Here is a 19,520-nt window from a genome sequence, read left to right on the forward strand (position 1 = left end):
AGTGCTGTGGTTGGAGAGTGAGATTAAAAGGTGGTAGTATCCCCTTCTGACATCACAAGGAGAGCCAAGTGTCAATAACATATTTTTTCACATGCTTGAAGAAAATTGTTTACTAAAACTAAGGTGGGTTGTTCTTTTTCACATTTTCTAGGTTGATAGAAGCATTGGGACCCAATTATAGCACTTAAACATGGAAAAAGTCAGATTTGCATGATATGTTCCCTTTAATTTAAATATAAAATGTTTATTTCTTTTGAATTTGTAAATGATTTCAGTATATAATCTGGGAGCTGTTAGAACTGTACGTATAATAAAGATTGCAATGGACTACTTCTGTAAAATTATACATTTATACTTATTTAATGACATACGGTCTCTGTTGGTTGAAAGCAGTGCTAAAAGCAATGGAATGAACCATTCACAATTCATGCCGGGGTGAAATGTCACACAATATTAGTAAGGTCTTCTTTATAAGACCAGTGTTACTCCATGGGGCATACATAAATAGAGACCGGCTCTGTGTCTTTATCATAAAAATTAGAAAATTGTGCTACAATTTGTATTATACATATGTGATGGGACTTTTAAGTGTGCACACGTACGCAGAGACCATATAGATGCAGAAGGGGCACATGCGGTGTTACGTGAATTACAAACATGCTTTAACAGCGTGTTGTGGAGAACAATACAGTAGCCTACATTGACATAAATCTGAATTAAAACATTTATGTAGTCGGCGTGAATAAGTTTAACTATACCGATGTTCTACTACTCGTTTCTCATTCTGGACGAGATCGCTGTCCCTTTAAGAGCATCTGTAGGGATTTGTTTTCAGACTGTCCGCTACTGGTAACCGTCCGCTACTGGTTCAAACCAGTTTTCTGAGCCTGCGCAGTAAGTGTAAACAGGAAGAAGAAGAAAATTAAACACGGTTGATGGACGTTGCGTTACATTGACAGGATCGATTTAAAATCGTGCTGTGATATCTAAAATTATTTGCAAATCGTGCCGCTCGGTTAATGGTCGTTAATGAAACTCTAGCGAACGATGTGTCTTATCGACATCTCATAGAAAACAACGACGAATTGTTTGGCTGACTAGCGGCATTAACAATCATACTCGTTTTGTAAATGGTTAACAGACAGTTGTTGATATAATCTAGAAAGCTCGAACAGTGCATGCCTACGACTGCAGCTTCGATTAAAGACGAACTGCATGTTGTTTAATGCAAAGTGTATGTGTACGATTGAATAACAGTTACCGTTCTCCACGCGATGGCCTACTAACACTGTAACGTTAACAGAACGTGTGAATCTTTCTGCACGAGAGAAGCTCTACCCGACGCCCAAATCGAGAGTTTTAACATCAGTGGTACGTGCATACGTGAAAATGGTTCAGAAAGACAAAATAATTGAGTCGTCACAGCCTGAAAATGAAGCAAATCTAGTGCCAACCGAAGCTGTTGCAGATAATCAAGTTCCAGTGGACGAGCTCAGTATCGGACTTGAGAGAACAGGCCAACGAAAATTCATCACTGGGGTTGTAGAAGGTGAGTTGCCATATTAATATAAAATACATGCAGGTTGCCAACTGTAAGTTATTTGCGAAAAATAAAATTGACATCGAGTTCAGTTAGTTACCAACATGATTTCTAATCTGATACGTATTGACTGACTAAAGCATGCGTGTTTACTGAAACGCGTGTGCCACCTTTTGTTTGACTTTTATTGTTCACAACAGGCTTCTATGGGCGGCCATGGACAATGGAACAAAGAAAAGAGCTCTTCAGGAGGTACTAAAACACGTTTATATACGTATTGTACCAGCTTGTATTGTCTTCATAAGTAGAAACTCAGATAATCAACCATGTTTATTTTAGGCAGCAGAAATGGGGATTGAACACATATCTGTACGCCCCAAAAGATGACTACAAACACAGAATGTTCTGGAGAGAAATGTATTCGGTTGAAGAAGCAGGTGATAGTCACACACGCACACATAGATGTAATCTTTTTTTCTTTGTTTCGTAGTCTCATTTCTGTCATTTCTTTTAAAGAACAACTCACGACTTTAATAAGTGCTGCTAAAGAGCATGGGATCGAGTTCATTTATGCCATTTCCCCTGGTCTGGACATTACGTTCTCAAATCAGAAGGAAGTGTCTACGTTGAAAAGGAAGCTAGACCAGGTAAAAACCAACCTGATCAACACAATGCTGGTTTCTGTGTTGTTCTGGCTCACGTTCCTCATTTCTTTGTCTTTTGTGCAGGTCACACATTTTGGGTGCAAGTCCTTTGCCTTACTGTTTGATGACATCGATCATAACATGTGTCCGGCCGACAAGGAGGTATTTAGCTCTTTTGCACATGCCCAGGTGTCCATCACCAATGAGATCTTTCAGTATTTGGGAGAACCTGAAATATTCTTGTTTTGCCCCACAGGTAAGATGCCTTTACTAACCAATTTGTTACTCAACTGTATTTTTTTAATATGAAGGTCTCACTTTAACATTTTTGTCATCTTGTCCTAAGAATATTGTGGAACATTTTGTTATCCGAATGTGGCACAGTCGCCTTACCTGCGTACAGTTGGTGAAAAGCTGCTTCCTAGAGTTGATGTGCTATGGACAGGTAGGTTGTTTTTATATATATATATATCCGAAAAATAGGGATAAACATGGCATATATATATATATATATATATATCGGATTTTAATATACCATCTTTTTTGACAGGTCCCAAAGTAGTTTCTAAAGACATAACTGTTGAATCTATTGAAGAAGTCACAAAGATTCTGAGGAGAGCTCCTGTTATTTGGGACAATATTCACGCCAATGACTATGATCAGAAGCGACTTTTCTTGGGGCCTTATAAAGGGAGATCCACAGAACTCATACCCCGGCTTAAGGGAGTCCTCACCAACCCCAACTGTGAATTTGAGTCCAATTTTGTTGCCATTCATACGTTAGCCACATGGTACAAGTCTAATATGAATGGGGTGCGAAAAGATGTTGTCATGAGTAAGTATGTCTTGATCGAAACATCATTTTGTTTGTCTGTTATATGTATCATAGCACAAGAAGACCTCATTCTCTTTCATAATGATTAACTATAACGTATAATTCATTATTGATTAAATCTTGTCTTTAAATGTTTCTTCGTAGCGGACAGTGAAGACAGCACTGTGTCCATTCAGATAAAGCTAGAAAATGAAGGCAGTGATGAGGAGCTAGAAACCGACATCCTCTATAGCCCACAGATCGCGCTCAAGCTGGCACTTTCTGAATGGCTGAATGAATTTGGAGTGCCTCATCAGTATAACAGTAAGCTTTTCTTTATGTGACTCTATTCAATTAAATGCCACTTGTGTGATGATCATGTTTTTTCTGCTTTTAGTGTCAATGAATGAATCTTTCTCTTCTCCTTTGCAGGTCGACAAGTACCTCACAGTGGAGCTAATAGCACGTCTATGAATGTTCCTCCGCTTAATGCGTCCAGTCTGAGCTCTTCCACTACAGTGACCACAGTCTTCCAACAACCAATCATGAGCCCAGCCGTGCCTCTTAGTGACGAACCCCACGTGCTCGGCAAAGAAGAGGAGGTGGAGGTGGAGAAGAAGGAGCTGGATGAAGAACCTATGGAGATGGTGGTGGAGAAACACGATGAGGTAGAGGACGTTAAAAATGTCAATGAGATCCTCACGGAAATCGTCAAGGCAAAGATGACCGAAGATCTCAAACCTATGGACACGGACAAAGAGAGCCTGGCAGAGTCCAAGTCTCCAGAGATGTCGATTCAGGAGGATTCAGGCAGTGACATCGCACCGATGCAGACTGATGATCAGCTCAACAAGGAAGTGTTTGTTCCAGGTCCCAATGAGAAACCACTCTTCACTGCTGAGGCACTTACTCTGGAGGATCTGACCCTCCTGGCTGAGCTTTTTTATCTGCCGTATGAACACGGTCCGAAATCAGTACAAATGCTGAAAGAGTTTAACTGGTTGAGAGCCAATAGCAATCTTGTCAGTGTTAACTCCAAAGGAAAGGATCCAGAGAAGGTGAGATATATGTCAATTCGCTGATGTCATATTGCAAATGAAACCATGGACATAAAGTTACTTATGCGTGTCGCAGATTGTTTAGCCAACTTTCCACAAATTTCTGTATGTTCAAAAACACACACAGAAAATAGTCCTAAAAATGAGCACATATGGAAACATTTTATAAATGTTGCAGTTGTATCCAACTCCCAGAGACAAAATTATAGAGTATTAAACTATAATTATTGTTATAAAAACTAGAGTCATGAAATGATAACATTTTTAGCTTTTTTAATTCGTTCTTTTTGTTCACTAGTCTTCAGTCAAACAAAATGGTGGAAATGCAATCATTATTTACACCACATGGTGGAGCCTTTATGATAGGAACAAGGAAGAGCCTTTGTTAGTTAAAAAGGTTGCATTGAATAGTGTGGTACTGAATATTGTTCCCAATTGTTTTCTCAGGTAGCTGAATGGCACTCCAGAGCAGAAAACTTTGAGGAGATGTGCTGCTCGGTCATCCATATGTTTACCAAACTCTCCAACTCAGCCAACAGGACCATTCTCTATGACCTGTATCCCTATATCTGGGATATCAAGAGTATCATCTCAATGGTGAAATCATTTGTTCAGTGGTTAGGTATGTATGGCGTCATCTCTTTGTTGTTGCTCAAGGCTTTTTAACCGCACTGAGCCCATGAAATACATCACTCAATGACATTCAATAGAATCCCAAAGTATGTGCAAGAAAATCTAAGGGTGCTCCGATCAGGATTTTGGGGGACGATTACTGGTAGCAGTATCACCCGATACCGTTTACAGATCACATGGTCTATTTAAAGTGGACATATCATGAAAATCTGACTTTTGTTTAAGTGCTATAATTGGGTCCCCATTGCTTCTATTAACCTAGAAAATGTGAAAAAGATCAACCCAGTAACTTAGTTTTGGTAAACCGTTTTCTGTGAGTGTGTGAAAAAATAGCTCATTGAAATTTGGCTCCCCTTGTGATGTCAGAAGGAGATAATATCGCCCCTTAATCTGCACTGTCCAACCACGGCACTGCCATTTAGTGCAGAGATCAGCACATAATGCATTTAAAAGGCACATTTTTGCTCACACCTACAAAGTGGCAATTTCAACATGCTATAATAAATTATTATCTATATGATATTTTGAGCTAGAACTTCAAAAACATACTCTGGGGACACCAAAGTTTGTATCATTATTTGTGACACCCTAAAGTCTTGTGAAATGTCCTCTTTAAAGCCATACAAATGCGTCTATCGACGATAGTCAGACATATTCTGATTGCAATAGCCTTCATGACTATAGCTGGGTTGTTTGTCAATGAATGTTTTTAATGATTATGCTATTATTATAATCATTATAGTTTCACATTAACATTCCCACTTGCAACACCAAGGCACATTGCGTGAAAGAGCTGGTAAGGATGTATTGCGCCCGGCTCGAACTTCTCACTTGAGAAAGCTTGTATTCAAACAGTATGAGCTGCATGCATTACAAGTAAAAAATAAATGAGTATAAAATAAATAATCTAGAATGAATTAAAAAATAAACTATTGCCCTGCGCCCCATACTATTGTGTATCGTGTATGGACAATATTGGCCAAAAGTAAATTGGGACCGGCTTATAGCTTAACAAATAAAGCTTCTGCCACTTCACAGTGCAGGACTAACAAACCAAACCCACTGCAAATTCACATCTCCTGGTATGTCAAGAAATGCAGCTGTGTACTTTTCTGTCTTTTCAGAGCTGCATGACATTGAACAAATCTAGCTTAACTGCAAGTTTTGCGTCATAAAATTGGCTGTTATGATCAGCCGATCAAATTTCTTTTTATTGTTCATCTGCCGTAAATGATCGGAGCACCTTCAATAAATTCCACAGAAAACCACCGCTTTTCGTAACATTCGTTTGTAAAGCGTCTGCATCCGCTCTTCCTGATTCTCAGTGACATCTGTGAGATTTCAGGTGCTCAAAACAGGTGGCAATGCATATTTTTAGACGCAAGAGCGTAAATTAGCGAATTCTTATCACCTCAGTTTTCGCTCACGGTATGACCGGCTCCACATGCAGCACTTAAATTTCTTGGGTGAAGTCTAGCTTACACTCACTTTACTTCATTTTCTTTGTGTAAATATTGTTTTCCTCTACTGACTGAATGCTTTCCTCATTGCTAGCCAATCCCTGTCTTTCAATCCACACTAGATGATAGACTGAATTGTATTTGAATGGCTGTGGTCAGAGTTGGGTCCTGCTGCTTGCTGTGTGTTCAGTATCATTGTGACTTAACCTGGCAACATCTGTTGCCATCTCTTTAGATCAAGGGTGTGATCAAGATGGAAAATAGACCCCTAGCGCTCTGCGCATGCGAGCTTGGAAAGCAAAGCGGCTATGTAAGGCTATTCTGGTGCATCATAAACAGAAAAAACTAAAATTGAATAAAATAAGACTTTGTCTGCTTACAATGTTAGAAATTGTTCTCCACAAAAACCTCAGCGTATGCTTTACTCTAACTGAACTAAATATCTAGCTAAAGTAATACGATCTGCCAGGTAGTTATGTAAAGTTCTCATGAATTCAATTCTTTTGTGCAATCCGAGAAGCAACTCTGTCATTATGTGGCTCATATATTTTGACGATTGCTTCGCTCACTAGTTCTGATTTTATTGTCACTCTTGTTTGTTATCTGTATGACCTATGAGCTGCATTTCAGTTAGAGTAATGGATTCTGCTATAAATGAGGTTTTTGTTGGAAGTTGGTTGAGTAATTATAGCACCAGCATGGCCTGGGTTACCTTGGTAACCACATTTCATTCACAGGTTTCTGTCCAGCTTGAAAACAAAGCAACACAGCAGGCAGCAACCAAAACTGGCATAGTACTAAGTATTAGTTTGGAGGGGAGAAATCATATTCTGCACTATTCAGTGTGCACTTTATAGCTGGAATCATTTTTGGAGCAATTGCTCATCTAAACAGATCCCCCTCACATTTAAGTGCAACTTTTATAAAATATGCACCAAAATGATCCTTTTTTTGTGTGGACTCTTGCCTTATATGCTTCTCCGAGAGTTCAGAACATGGTAAATTTTAAGCTAACCCATCCGAAGCGGTGCAGATAGCATTCAGTCAGCGCCTCACTGCTGTTGTGCTGAGATCAATTACTAATGAGCTCTTCTATTGTTTTTCCGTTCATTATGTACAGATGGAAGAATCCTCAGCACAAGTATCTACTGCTATCGGATGGACAGTGCCCGATGTATGCACAGTGCTGCTGTAATCGTGTTTCTTTTCGGGGTTTTGTAAATGTGCATTATAGTTTTTCTTTCAACGTCTCGGTAAAGGAAGGTTTTATTTGGATGAAGTCACATTTGCGCAGCGATAGCTCAAGCGTTAGGCCTTTAACCCCCCAATTCTTTCTCTGCCAGCTCTAACATGGTTTTTGTTTCTATCAGTAGGCCCAATCGAAGTGGCTCAGACCAGCTTTACCGCACCATCTTAGGGGAAAATCTAGACACTCCCTCTATAGCACACCAAACTTCTTCAATGAGCAAGTCGTCAATAATATTAATAATTTTGTACATGCAAAATGAAGGGAAGAAAGTGGTCAAATTCCTCTCAGATGGTGCGCGTGATGTGTGTCTTGCCAGTTCGACACAGGATGTGTGATAGGTATGATCAATTTGAGTGAAAACAGGAGAAGTTTGACTCCTGTACCTGCGCCGCATTTGTCTTGTTACATGACACGGAGATTTCATCTTCTCACGTTGGAACGGCTACAGTATCTAGAATTAATGGATTCTTCCATTGCAATATAAATCACCCGTCTGCCGGGTGGCAAGATAAAGCACCCAGTTTTATCCTGGATATCTACTGCAGGAGCAAACAGGTGCCGTGACCGGAATGATTCAGACGGCACGTATGAAAATAAGGGGTGGCTCTTTTGGGATTCGAACGGTGCTTACTTTTATTATGCGTTTACAGTGGCTGATGAAAGAAGCTCATGTTAGTCATGTGACAAGGCAGATAGGTCTAAATGTGACTTCAGACAAGGTTTAGCATTCAGAGGGCTTACACAGCTGAAGCGTATTTGGTACCAGAGCACAACCAAGAAAATCCCCAAACACCTTTATCAGACAGCATTAAGATACAGTGTAGCACCTTAACCCAGCCCCACTTAATTATAAATGCTACATTTGCGGACCAAGTTATTTGCCCAAATCAGGCATTGCTGTCAGTGTAAGCCCTCTGTGAACGTAAGCTTAGGCTGACAGAGCCCTAGGCCGAAGGTTTATCGCTATTGTTAACGTCGCGGTGTAGTATTGTAGTATCTGCGTTTGTTTTCAATGGAGTCATTTGGATAAGACACCTGTACCTTATACCCCTTCCCCCTCATTATGCCAGAAAGCCCCTCACATGTTTTCCGCTTGGATCTGATCTCAACAGGGTGTCGTAGTCAGTCATCAACACAGTTCTTAAGTGGCGACCAAGAGCCCTGGGCCTTTAGGGGCGGTCTAGCAGGAGAGTTCCAGGTATTGAATTACCAGCAGAATGTTACAAGATTTCTTTTCGTTTGGTATGACATGTCGGTAAGGCTGCAAAATGCAACGGGTTGGTCTGTTTAAGGTGAGCTGTGAGAGCAGTTGTGTGTATGGGTGTTCGGCCACTTAATATTGAAATGGGTTCAAAAGGCTACAAAAGATCAGATCCACTGGTTGGGATGGTGGTGTGTTCTAACCCAGTATAAATTTCTTTCAGCAACTGCCCAAATGAGATGCTGCTTTTCCCCTTGCGCATGCGACAGCGCAACATGGCTAGTTTTTTATTTTATGACATCTGGTTTCTTTGCAGGACATTTATCCTCGCTTTTGTCTGCGCCTGCAACACAGCGCATGCGAGCCTGCCTACTTAAAGCTCCACGAACAAATGATTCCTTATCAGTCTGATCCTTAAATTCTTAACTATTCTCATATTCTGACTTTTTGAAAGGTCTGTCATGAAACAAATAAATGTGATGTTTTGTACTAGAAGTATTTGGTCATGGAGTTTTGTTCTGCGCGCCAGCCTCATTCTTTTTCTCAACAGGATGTTCTCGCGCAGCGAAAAAACGAGCGGGAAAGGAGCATCTCCTTTATCCAGCAAAGCCTTTCTCAGACCAAGCCTGCGCACTTGAATTTCATTTTGGTTTTTCTCGGGAAAAAAGAGGCACACGTAAAAAAGCACATACTTGTTAATGATGCTGTTTACATGTTCTTGCTGCACACTGACCGACCGATCAGAGTAGCACATTTATTTGTGATAGCATTGATTTTCATGCCGGTGTTAGGCGAGTGTTTGTGCAGCTGGAGCAGGTAAACTCTGAAGTGCTGAAGTTTCAGTAGCAGTTCACACACAAGGTCTAATGTAGAAATGTACTAAACTATCTTACACTTTTGCTTTGGTCTCCACAGAGACTGTTGCCAATTGAAGGGGCAAATGATCTTTTCTACCAGCCACCACCATCAATGCCAACTTCAAAAATCTATTCCATAAGGCCTTACTTTCCTAAGGATGAGGTAGGCTTTGCATGTACTTTTATCATTTTTGTGCATACAATCTCACCTTTGTTAGTTGATAAGAACCAGGTCTTCATTTGGTTAATAAGGAATTTAGGTTTAATAAAGCCAGTGTCAGGGTTCCCACGGGTCCTTGAAAGTTTGTGAATCTGGGGGGAAAAGTTATTGAAAATATACATACATAGATACAGGTCATTGAAAGTGCTTGAATCTATTTTATGCAAGAAGTTTTTTGGAAAAAATCCATATATTCCCTGTGTAGTGTAGGATAATATCATAAAAATTCTAGACTTTTTAAGCACACGTCCTCAACTGTTTGCTTTAAATGCTTATATCTTCTGTATGCGAATGTTGATTTATACCATAATGCTTTTTTGCATAGTTGTGTTTGACACATGAAAACGTCTCGGGTTACGTACTATATGTAACTGTTGTTCCATGAAAAGGGAACGAGACGCTGCGTCTCCCTGGCCATACATTCTTTCATCCCTGTAACGCCATCTTTGGCAATATTTCAGATAGCGATATACTTCCTGCTCCCGCGTCACCCTGTCTTTGTCGTTAAGCCTCACCATTGGTTGAAATTGATATACACATTTGCACTTACCACTGGAGGCTAGGGATGGGCATAATTAATCGACGATCGATAATTGATTGTTAAGAATTTCGTCGATCACGTTGATTTGTTATCAATTAATCTAATGCATTTTTTTTAATCTAATTCCTGTTTCACAAATACTCAGTATGCAGTGCGTTTGCGTATGTGTGCAGCGAATCCGTCAAGCACCCGTTGCAGTGCGCTGCTGACCGCTTATTCTGCATATAAAACTTCATGTGATTGACACTTTCTGTGAACACTTTTCCGCATAAACAATAGAACAAAGCATCATTTTTTTTCTCACAAAACAAAATATTTTAGATATTATTTGACAGACTAGTAAGTGTGGATTAAGGATGTTTAAAATCTCTAGCCTGGTGGTCAGGATCTGAATGGATCAAATCAGCAGTTTTGCAATGCTTTATTTATCTCCACATATATCATAAATAAAAATAAGCAGAGTAACTTTGCAAGTCTAACCTTCCACATTATATATTTCCTACTATGTAATGTATATGATTTCCAAATAATAAACGAGAGTATTCAACGACAGAAAGCGTCTGATATGGAAATTAATTCTCACAATATTATTATTTCTCAAAACTTTATGAAAAAAATAAGCAACTGTATTCCTACAGTTATTCAAAGATGCACACATTATTCCGCATATAATTTGAATATTATACAAAAGTATTCATATAACGGCACGTTTCATATGGCAAATAAATATCCTCACATTAACATAACAGCATAATGAAATGAATAAACAGACAATGAAACAGGATTGAAATATAAATTGTATTATTATTACCGGAAAAAAGCAATATTGCTAAAATAATCTCTGAGGTAAATACGTCAAAACCGCTGTTACGCGCACAATAAGTCTAAATGAGCAATAAAAGTGAAAAAAGCATTGTTAGGCCATGTCTCAAAACTTTATATGACAAAAATATATTTAAAAGAAATGTATACAGTTATTCAAAGATGCACACATTATTCCATATTACTCCCGTTTATGAGCACGTTTGTCTCTGGTCTCGCTCTGTTATGTAATAGATTGACAGGTGCGCATCTCCGTCTTTCAAACATATATAATTTTGTAATTACTACCTTAGGAAAATTAGCCATGATTTTATCATTGTGAAAATGTTTTTTTTTTTTGCAGTTTAAAAACGATTTGCATTTCCGCAATTTTACTACAAATACCATGGTTATGGTATATTGTGGAGTTGGAGACTATAGTAAATTTGTGTCTACTGTTGTTTTACAACAAATAAAAACTAAAAGACTATGTTAGTATAATTAAACAATGGTGAATGGGGATCACAAAACGCACGCTGTTTCACACATATGCGGAATAAGCCAAGTTAGCGCTGAGGTACCTGTGCATCCCAGTCAGTCTCCTCAGAGCGGCTGTTTTCGGCGGTGGCTGGACTGACAGTCACCATGGGTTGCGGTCGCGTCTGACCCCAAAACATGCTTTTATTTCTCAAAAAAAATCAGTAGACAGGTGCAGAAGTTTTATGCGAGTTACTAAAGTTAGTTATTTTTCACGAGGCTTAAGTAGCCTAATTTGTTATAGCCTAATGTTAGGAAGGCTAATATCTTGCACTTTCTTCTGGCTTGAATAATTTTGAGTTACATTTTGACAAAAGCTTTCAGATCTAAGTATTATGTTTTTTGTTTAATTTAATGTTAAACATGAATCTGTTTTTTTATTTATTTTGGAACTAATGAGGTCTCCGTTTAAGAACGCTGGCTCGCAGCTGCAGGTTCCGCTGCTTTAGAGCACCGCACATGCACGCACATATATGTTTGAAACATAGTTTAACTGTATCTGCCACAAGTTGATCTTGTAATAAAGGTCTCATTGAGGAAAAACACGCTGTATATTTGTATTCATTGCATTTTTTAAGTATAAAAGTTAAATAACAAATTTTATTATAAAAATATTAATGATTAATCGATAGTCGATCGTTAATTCTCCCGACGATCGACAAAGAAAACTTAATCGAATGCCCATCCCTACTGGAGGCGTCCCCAAAGTGTCACCGCAGTTCCCTCGAAATGGAACTGTAACAATGTATCTTTAATGGTAACACAATGTAACCTTGCTCTCACTTGAAATGTGTCCCTACATTTAGTCCTTGAATTTGAGGGTATTGGACCTGGAAAGTCCTTGAAAGGTCCTTGAATTTGAAGTTAACTAAGTTGTGGGAACCCTGCTGACTAAATCTCAATTCCAGTCCTCATCCCTCTCCCAAAATGTTTTTAGGGTCTCCTTATGAGTGCACCTTGAGTCAAGCTGTGGAAACTGTAGAATAAATGGGTAGATATTGTATATGTAAATAAAATGTTGCTGTTGGCTGCTTGTATTCCCAGCAGATGTGTCCCAGTTTAAGCTTTGCTTTAAGGTTTATTTGCAGAATAATCTGAACTATTCTGCTGATACAGCAGACTGGTCCACCTGTTAGTTCTTAGAGGAATTGTACTATGAAACGAGAATGGCTTCACACATTGCCTCTCTCGCTCTCTGTCTCCTTTCAGTCTTCTGTCTATAAGATCTGCAAGGAGATGTACACTGAAAGCTGTGAGGGCATTCTTTTCTCAGATGACTCACCAGACCTTATTGGAGACAGGTGTGATTTCAGCATCTAACTACGATTACTGTTATTGCATTAAGAATGTTAATTAAGAAAGCCCTTAAAGGGACATTAACTTTTTTTGAAAATAAGCTCATTTTCCAGCTTTCATAGAGTTAAACAATTGAAGTTTACCGTTTTGGAATCCATTCAGCCGATCTCCGGGTCTGGCACTAGCACTTCCAGCATAGCCCAGCACAATCCACTGAATCCGACCAGACCACCAGCATTGCACTAAAAAATAACCAAAGAGTTTCGATATTTTACCTATTTAAAACTTGACTCTTCTGTAGTTACATTGTGTACTAAGACCAACGAAAAATTAAAAGTTGCTATTTTTTAGGCAGATATGGCTAGGAACTATACTCTCATTCTGGCGTAATAATCAAGGACTTTGCTGCCGTACCATGGGTGCAGCAGGCACAATATCGACCTAGAAAATCGAAACTTAATTTGTCGTTGGTCTTAGTAGACAACAGACAGAAGAGTCAAGTATTAAATAGGAAAAATATAGAAACTCTTTGGTAATTTTTGTGTGCGATGCTAATGGTCTAATCAGATTCAATCCATTATGCTAAGCTATGCTAAAAGTGGTGGCGCCAGACCCGGAGGTCGGCTGAATGGATTCCAGAGCGGTGAAACTCAGTTGTTTAGCTCTAGGGGAGCTGCAAAATGAGCCCATTTTCAAAAAAAAGTGCAGTGTCCCTTTAAACCCTTTGTTTTATTTATCATGGGGTATTTAAATCTGAGACTTTCAGTGTGAGAACTCATGCTTTGAACCCCAATACAAAGGCATGACCAATAACATCCTCTAAGACATTTAGGCATGACCTTTGATGTATTCTCATTACAGGTTAGTGGGAGGTTTTCTGAGTCTTAGTCCAGACTATGGCTTTGTGCTCGAAGATGACGAAGGTATTTGTGGCTATGCTATGGGAACTGTGGATGTCACACCTTTCGTGAAGAAATGCAAAATGAGCTGGATACCGTTCATGCAGGAAAAATACAACAAGCCAGACACAGAGAAGGACCTGTCAGAGGCTGAGGTTAGACCCAACTCCACCCATGCCATATCTTACATGGTAAATCCATCCTTAATGTTGTTTGGTTAATGGTGATGTAATTGTTTAATAGAAAATGATGCTAAGCTTCCATGAGGAGGAGGATGTTTTGCCAGAATCATTCCTTAGTAACTTCCCATCCCTTATTAAAGTGGACATCCATGCAAAGGTTACCGACCCCAGTGTTGCCAAGAGTATGATGGGTTGTCTTCTGTCATCGCTTAAAGCCAATGGTATGTAGAGTTTGCGTGTGTACATCTAAGTGATTAAATCTGATTATTTAATTGTAAATGTAGATGTTTTCAAGTTAATGTATTTCATTTTCCTCTTTTCTTTTGATTTTCAGGCTCACATGGTGCTTTCTGTGAGGTCCGACAGATGGATAAAAGAATGTTGGACTTTTATAGCAAACTTGGCTGCTTTGAAGTAGCCAAAATGGAGGGATTCCCAAAAGACATTATTATAATGGGGAGGAGTTTGTGAATCTGAGTGAAGTCATAGATTCATCATACAGGGAGCCTCCTAAAAAGTGCACAAAGCTTTGGTCCACGTTTAAGGCCCAGAGAACATCTTGCTACCTGTTCATAAAACAATCACATGTTTGTAATAGCAACTCTGTAATGGTAGCTCATTTCATCTTATTAGGCTTAATGCACTTTTATAATTGTAGGTGCTGTTCATATTGTTCTTTGCCAGACAGTGATGATGTGTTTAGGAGAGTTTGCGAGCGAGTGTGTGTGTACACATTTGTGGGGTTTGAGAAAGGGTTAAAGAATTTGAGTTTTGAGCCTGCAAGAGTAATTCAGGATGCATGAGTTACTTAGTAGTGAAGCCTTTTTTCTCCAGTGGGCAGACGGCTTGAGTTGGCCAAGTGCCATTGAGTTTACAAAGTCTCTTAGATGTGGTTGGCTTGCAGTTTTTGTTCAGCATATGTGCATGTTTAAGTTGACATGTATAAAATTTTCAGACTAAAACTCACCATTGATAAGAGACTTTCTCACTTTGCTAATTTTTTTAACGGTTCATTTCAATGCTTTACAGTGTTCCAGCAATAATCTAGGAGTTGACTTCATAACAGCCACGGTTTGTGTTATTGCTTTTCAAGACAGTGTAATAAATCCTGCATTTTTCCAGGTGCAAAATATATGAGTGAGGTCATTTGGAAAATACTGAAGTCTAAAGATATTCTTTAAGACATGGGATGTTGCTCAGTTATTCTTAAAGATATAATGGGCTTTGTGCCCAGCTGCACTGCTTCCTGGGCTTCTTCGGCCGGCTCCTTGTTTCCTGTCTGCCATTGTTGGACGGGCTGATTGGTCCAGGTGTGTCTGATTATTGTTGTTGTGACTACCGAGGTCGGGCACACCTGGATTGGTCAGTTTGTCCGGTGGTGGCGGGCGGGAGGCGGGGAGCTGGCTGAAGTTCGGGAGGTGGTGCAGCTGGGCATAAAGCCTATTGGCAAGACAAACACCCAAATGGGCAGAAAGTGAATAAAGTTAAACCATAATGTTCATTAAGACGGCAAGAGATATTTTTGTGGAAGCCTTTGGCATGTGTATTCTCTATCAATACATTTTTTATATATAAAAAATGCCTGTTGTTTTCCTGTATTTTATTTTATGTTAATAAGAGGTACATTCCCACAATTTGGCGTTTAATATAGTACATTATCAATTAAGATATAATTCTGACAGCAGGTCTTTTTGAAATTTATAGCCGATATTAAGGCCAAAGTCCTACATGCTGTCTTCAGCCAAAATGATACTAAAGTACTTGATCATCCCAAATATGCCTGTTCTTATTCACTGTCTGCCTTTTTGTTCATATTTATAAGTGTCACATTTACACTTGGGTTTCTCTGAAATTCAGTTCTCTAGCAAGCAACCAATTGTGTCCCAGAATTATTTACCCAAATGTATGACCCATAAGAATTTCCATGTTGATGCTTTTGACATGACTTTTTTTATAATATTCTCCTAATGTTATGCTTTACCCTGAATAACCAGATGAGCACAAATGACACTCATTCCTATCTGTAACAAATAACGCCAGGGTTGAAGTAAAAATGTACATAGTTTTTGCATGTGATGGGCCAGCAGTTTGGATCTAGAAATGTTTTGCCTTATTTTCCACTCACAATCAAGGAACATTGTATTATTTAAATTTGCTAGTGTTTATTTTTATGGCTTTCAGAATACCTTGCTTGGCTCATTACAGTTTGGTTAGTCACATGTAAAGGGCTTTTGTTTCTATGTACAATGCATCTACTTAAAAAGATAAGACATTTCTGTACTTCGATGTAATTATGATTATGTATATGTAAAATAGTCATTTCTGTAAGGTTTGTATGTAATTAAGATGGTTATTAAAATGTTAAATGAAAAGCATCTTAAATAAAAAGTAAATCTCCTTAATGAGTGAAAGGATTTTTTTATCGTTAATAAATTAGTAGTACACTTATCTTTACACTAAATAAAAAAAAACAGGGAAGTTAAAGATGTAGATTCCACACAACTCGAATGTAGGATATTTCCCACCTCAAACCCGACAAAAACTTCGGAATTAAGTAACATAAAAACATTTATGGGCACTTTACCGGGCAGAGTTTTGTTTTAATCCAGGATATATTAGGAAATTTCTTTTTTGCAAACATCCCTTAAAAAAAAAACAATGTTACTGATATATGTTAAGATATGTCAGTGCAAGATGTTTTTATATTAATGCAGCACAAACATGCATTTTAGCCTGGGACTAGGATCAGCCATAACACCTGTTAACCGCCCCTTAAAGTGTTTAATAACATTTAAAGAGCGCAGTTCTAGGCATTTCAGGGTTGTGGTGGTGGGAAATATCCTACATCCGAGCAGCAACCGAGTTGCCTGGAACGTAGCGTGCTGATGACGTCAAGCCCTGCGACGCTTTTAGCGTACTCGTCGCGTGTGTTTTGAAAGCGCGACGTGCGTTGATTATTCTAGTGTCTGATATTTTAAAAATTACTCTCGTTTGAACAATTATGTCGTTTATGGAGGACGAAGCATCAGACTGTGAGGTTGACTCGCGCTCGCGATTGGAAAGCTTTATGTTCAGTAAGCTCAATTCTCTAAATCATGTGTTTCTTTCAATTTGGTCACAACACACGTGGGACTGATCATCTACAATTGTTTCGTGATTTTTTGTGATTTTTTTTTCCCTCTTACAATTTAAAAAAAAGTTTATATAGATTATAAATCAAATATGTGTCTTAAATTTGAAACAGTTACATTGATCATCTAGCACGGTTGTTATAGGACATTGCGTTAGCAACGCTAATGTAACGTTAGGGGTTCGATTCACTAACACACGTGCTGATATAAAAAATAACTATATACCTTGGGTGCATTAAAAGCCTTTAAAGTCGTAATACTGTGACTTTGTAATTCTGTAGGTTGTCAGCTGTCATCCGAAGTTCCCTTTTACACATTTCAGGCAGATGAAGATGATGATGTGGAACATTTTCTCGAGCTGAGAACGGTTCGTACAACATTTTTGTATGTTTTTTTTAAGTGTATGCCTGACCACATGACAATAACTTAGTTACACCTTTCTCAAACCATCAGATTTGTTTGGGTGATGGTGCCAAAGAGGAGAATAACGTGGTGGAAGTGACCGCAATGAATCACCAAGGAAAGAAAATATCTGTGCCTGTAGCAAATCTTCACATTTCATGTTTACCCATGGTAAAGTTAACGAATGTTTACGTGATTTCGTGTGTTTGACTTATTAATGCGGCGCTGCGCAAACTGACGTCATACGGCGTTCGGTCTGTGCAGTGCTGCATAAAGTTGGCCACAACTATTATGTGTGTGTTAGTTTTTTTACACTTTACTGTTGTATATTTTAGATACAGAATGTTTTAAATTATTTGTTAAAACCTGTTTCTACTCAGGTGAGCCTGGGGGAGTTTGAGTTGATGGCTCCTGTAACACTACGCCTGAAATCTGGATCTGGACCAGTGACTATCAGTGGGCTGCATTTAGTCGGTAAGGGATAAAATGCTGTATCCCATCCCCACTTAAAGCTGTTCTTTATAGCACAAGAGTGCATTTCAACCGACTAAACCTGCAAAGCTGTTTCTTGAAGCTCAATTGGTATAGCATTACATTAGCAGAGCAAAGTTCATGGGTTTGATTCCTGTACTGATAACATACTGATAAAATGTATACTTCAGGACTTTGCACAGAAAGTTGTTTTGTATAAAAGCATCTGCCAAATGCATAAATGTATTATTTTTTTGTCTTATATTCTGAATGTTTTTTTATTTTTCTCCCACTTTAGCCACAGAGAATGAAGAGTCTGAAATGTCAGATGAGGAGGAGGATGATGATGATGATGATATTGAAGAACTGCCCTCAGTCAAACCAGCCAAGAAAAAGCAGAAGCTTTAATCTCACATAAGATCAATTTGTGATGTTTACATCAAACCTTTGTACGTTTTCTACAATATTAGATTCAATTTTCCTCTATGAAATGACGGAGGGAGGCAAACGTTTGGACTTTTGTCCTGTCAGATGTTAAACAGAAAGGTAAAAGCCTTCACGTTTAAAATGTTTTTATTTAGTTCAATGCTGTGTTACAACACTCTGGATTAAGGGATTGGTTGTTGCACCGTCAAGTGATCTGGACTGCCAACAGCTTTGACTTAGTGGTGACCTGGGAATAAAATTCAGTCCCATTACTGAGCCATTTTCCCCTATGTGGCTTTCAGATGTACTTATAAATGTAATTACTACAGAGTGTAATGATATTAATATGAAAAGTCTACTATATAACAAGCAGTGGACAGTGAAAAGCCTTGATTTCATCTGAAAAAAGCTGCAATTTCAATCTGCAGCTGCCTTTTTGGAAACCACCAGCACTGTTCTCTGGAGTTTTTCATTTTATTACACAGTATGTAATCTTTTTTTAAACTTAATTTTTAGATTTTAAATGTATGTCTGTTTTTTAGCACTGGTAAAGTGTGATGTTCAGATCAGTCATGAAGGAATGCCATGGTTGCCAGTTTTGTATTTTTACAGATTTATTTACGAATTCTGTAAATAAAATTTGTTTTAGTAGAATTTATGCCAATTTGTGTTTTTTTCCAGACTTACTTTTAAATGTTTGTTAAATAAAGCACAATATTGTATATAGTAATAAATGTTATAAGCTTATTCAAAACATGATCAGTGCTGGTCTTGTTGTTGTTTTTTTTGTTGTTGTTGTTGTTGTTGTTTTGGATTAGTGTGTGTGTGTGTGTGTGTGTGTGTAATGGCTCAGTTGATGACAACAACGAAAGTTAATAAACTTGAAAATAACATTAAAAAAACATCTGATGATGATGATGCTGTTGTAATAATACATAAAGAACAGTTACACTGATCTGTGATAAAGAGGTGAATATGTTCTGTTAGGGAATTCTTTAAAGTTTAGTTTGTAGTTTCTTAACATGGATCTCAAAAGCAGCTGATTGAAAAAAAAACTCAGCTTTGTCCAGTGTTTTTTTTTTTGTTTTTTTTGGTGCAGTTTTAGAGCTTTTTTTAGATTGTTTGGACATGTTGGTCAGAGAAAGATACAGTTGCACA

General features: G+C 38.4%; 2 protein-coding genes across 2 annotated transcripts; both read left to right on the plus strand.

The window, feature by feature from the left end:
- The first annotated feature begins 871 nt into the window (after positions 1–871).
- Positions 872–16,334, plus strand: oga (O-GlcNAcase). The gene is made up of 16 exons (XM_055171058.2): positions 872–1,549; positions 1,741–1,792; positions 1,880–1,977; positions 2,057–2,187; positions 2,269–2,440; positions 2,531–2,629; positions 2,735–3,019; positions 3,164–3,322; positions 3,431–4,056; positions 4,504–4,678; positions 8,511–8,596; positions 9,515–9,619; positions 12,765–12,856; positions 13,713–13,905; positions 13,994–14,153; positions 14,267–16,334. Exons 1-16 carry the CDS (start codon positions 1,390–1,392, stop codon positions 14,401–14,403), a joined length of 2,730 nt encoding a protein of 909 aa, XP_055027033.1. The 5' UTR covers positions 872–1,389; the 3' UTR covers positions 14,404–16,334.
- Positions 16,335–16,755: 421 nt separating this feature from the next.
- Positions 16,756–19,121, plus strand: npm3 (nucleophosmin/nucleoplasmin, 3). The gene is made up of 5 exons (XM_055171059.2): positions 16,756–17,006; positions 17,345–17,430; positions 17,517–17,636; positions 17,846–17,939; positions 18,235–19,121. Exons 1-5 carry the CDS (start codon positions 16,934–16,936, stop codon positions 18,342–18,344), a joined length of 483 nt encoding a protein of 160 aa, XP_055027034.2. The 5' UTR covers positions 16,756–16,933; the 3' UTR covers positions 18,345–19,121.
- Positions 19,122–19,520: the final 399 nt, after the last annotated feature.

The sequence above is a fragment of the Misgurnus anguillicaudatus genome, chromosome 11 (assembly GCF_027580225.2).
Source record: "Misgurnus anguillicaudatus chromosome 11, ASM2758022v2, whole genome shotgun sequence".
Taxonomy (NCBI): Eukaryota; Metazoa; Chordata; class Actinopteri; order Cypriniformes; family Cobitidae; genus Misgurnus; species Misgurnus anguillicaudatus.

Excerpts from the sequence above, each read along its gene's own strand:
- oga (XM_055171058.2), top strand. The coding sequence starts at position 1,390 with ATGGTTCAGAAAGACAAAATAATTGAGTCGTCACAGCCTGAAAATGAA. Across the intron at positions 1,550-1,740 it reads CATCACTGGGGTTGTAGAAG|GCTTCTATGGGCGGCCATGG; the intron begins GTGAGTTGCCAT and ends TGTTCACAACAG. Across the intron at positions 13,906-13,993 it reads AGGACCTGTCAGAGGCTGAG|AAAATGATGCTAAGCTTCCA; the intron begins GTTAGACCCAAC and ends ATTGTTTAATAG.
- npm3 (XM_055171059.2), top strand. The coding sequence starts at position 16,934 with ATGTCGTTTATGGAGGACGAAGCATCAGACTGTGAGGTTGACTCGCGC. Across the intron at positions 17,007-17,344 it reads ATTGGAAAGCTTTATGTTCA|GTTGTCAGCTGTCATCCGAA; the intron begins GTAAGCTCAATT and ends GTAATTCTGTAG. Across the intron at positions 17,431-17,516 it reads ATTTTCTCGAGCTGAGAACG|ATTTGTTTGGGTGATGGTGC; the intron begins GTTCGTACAACA and ends TCAAACCATCAG.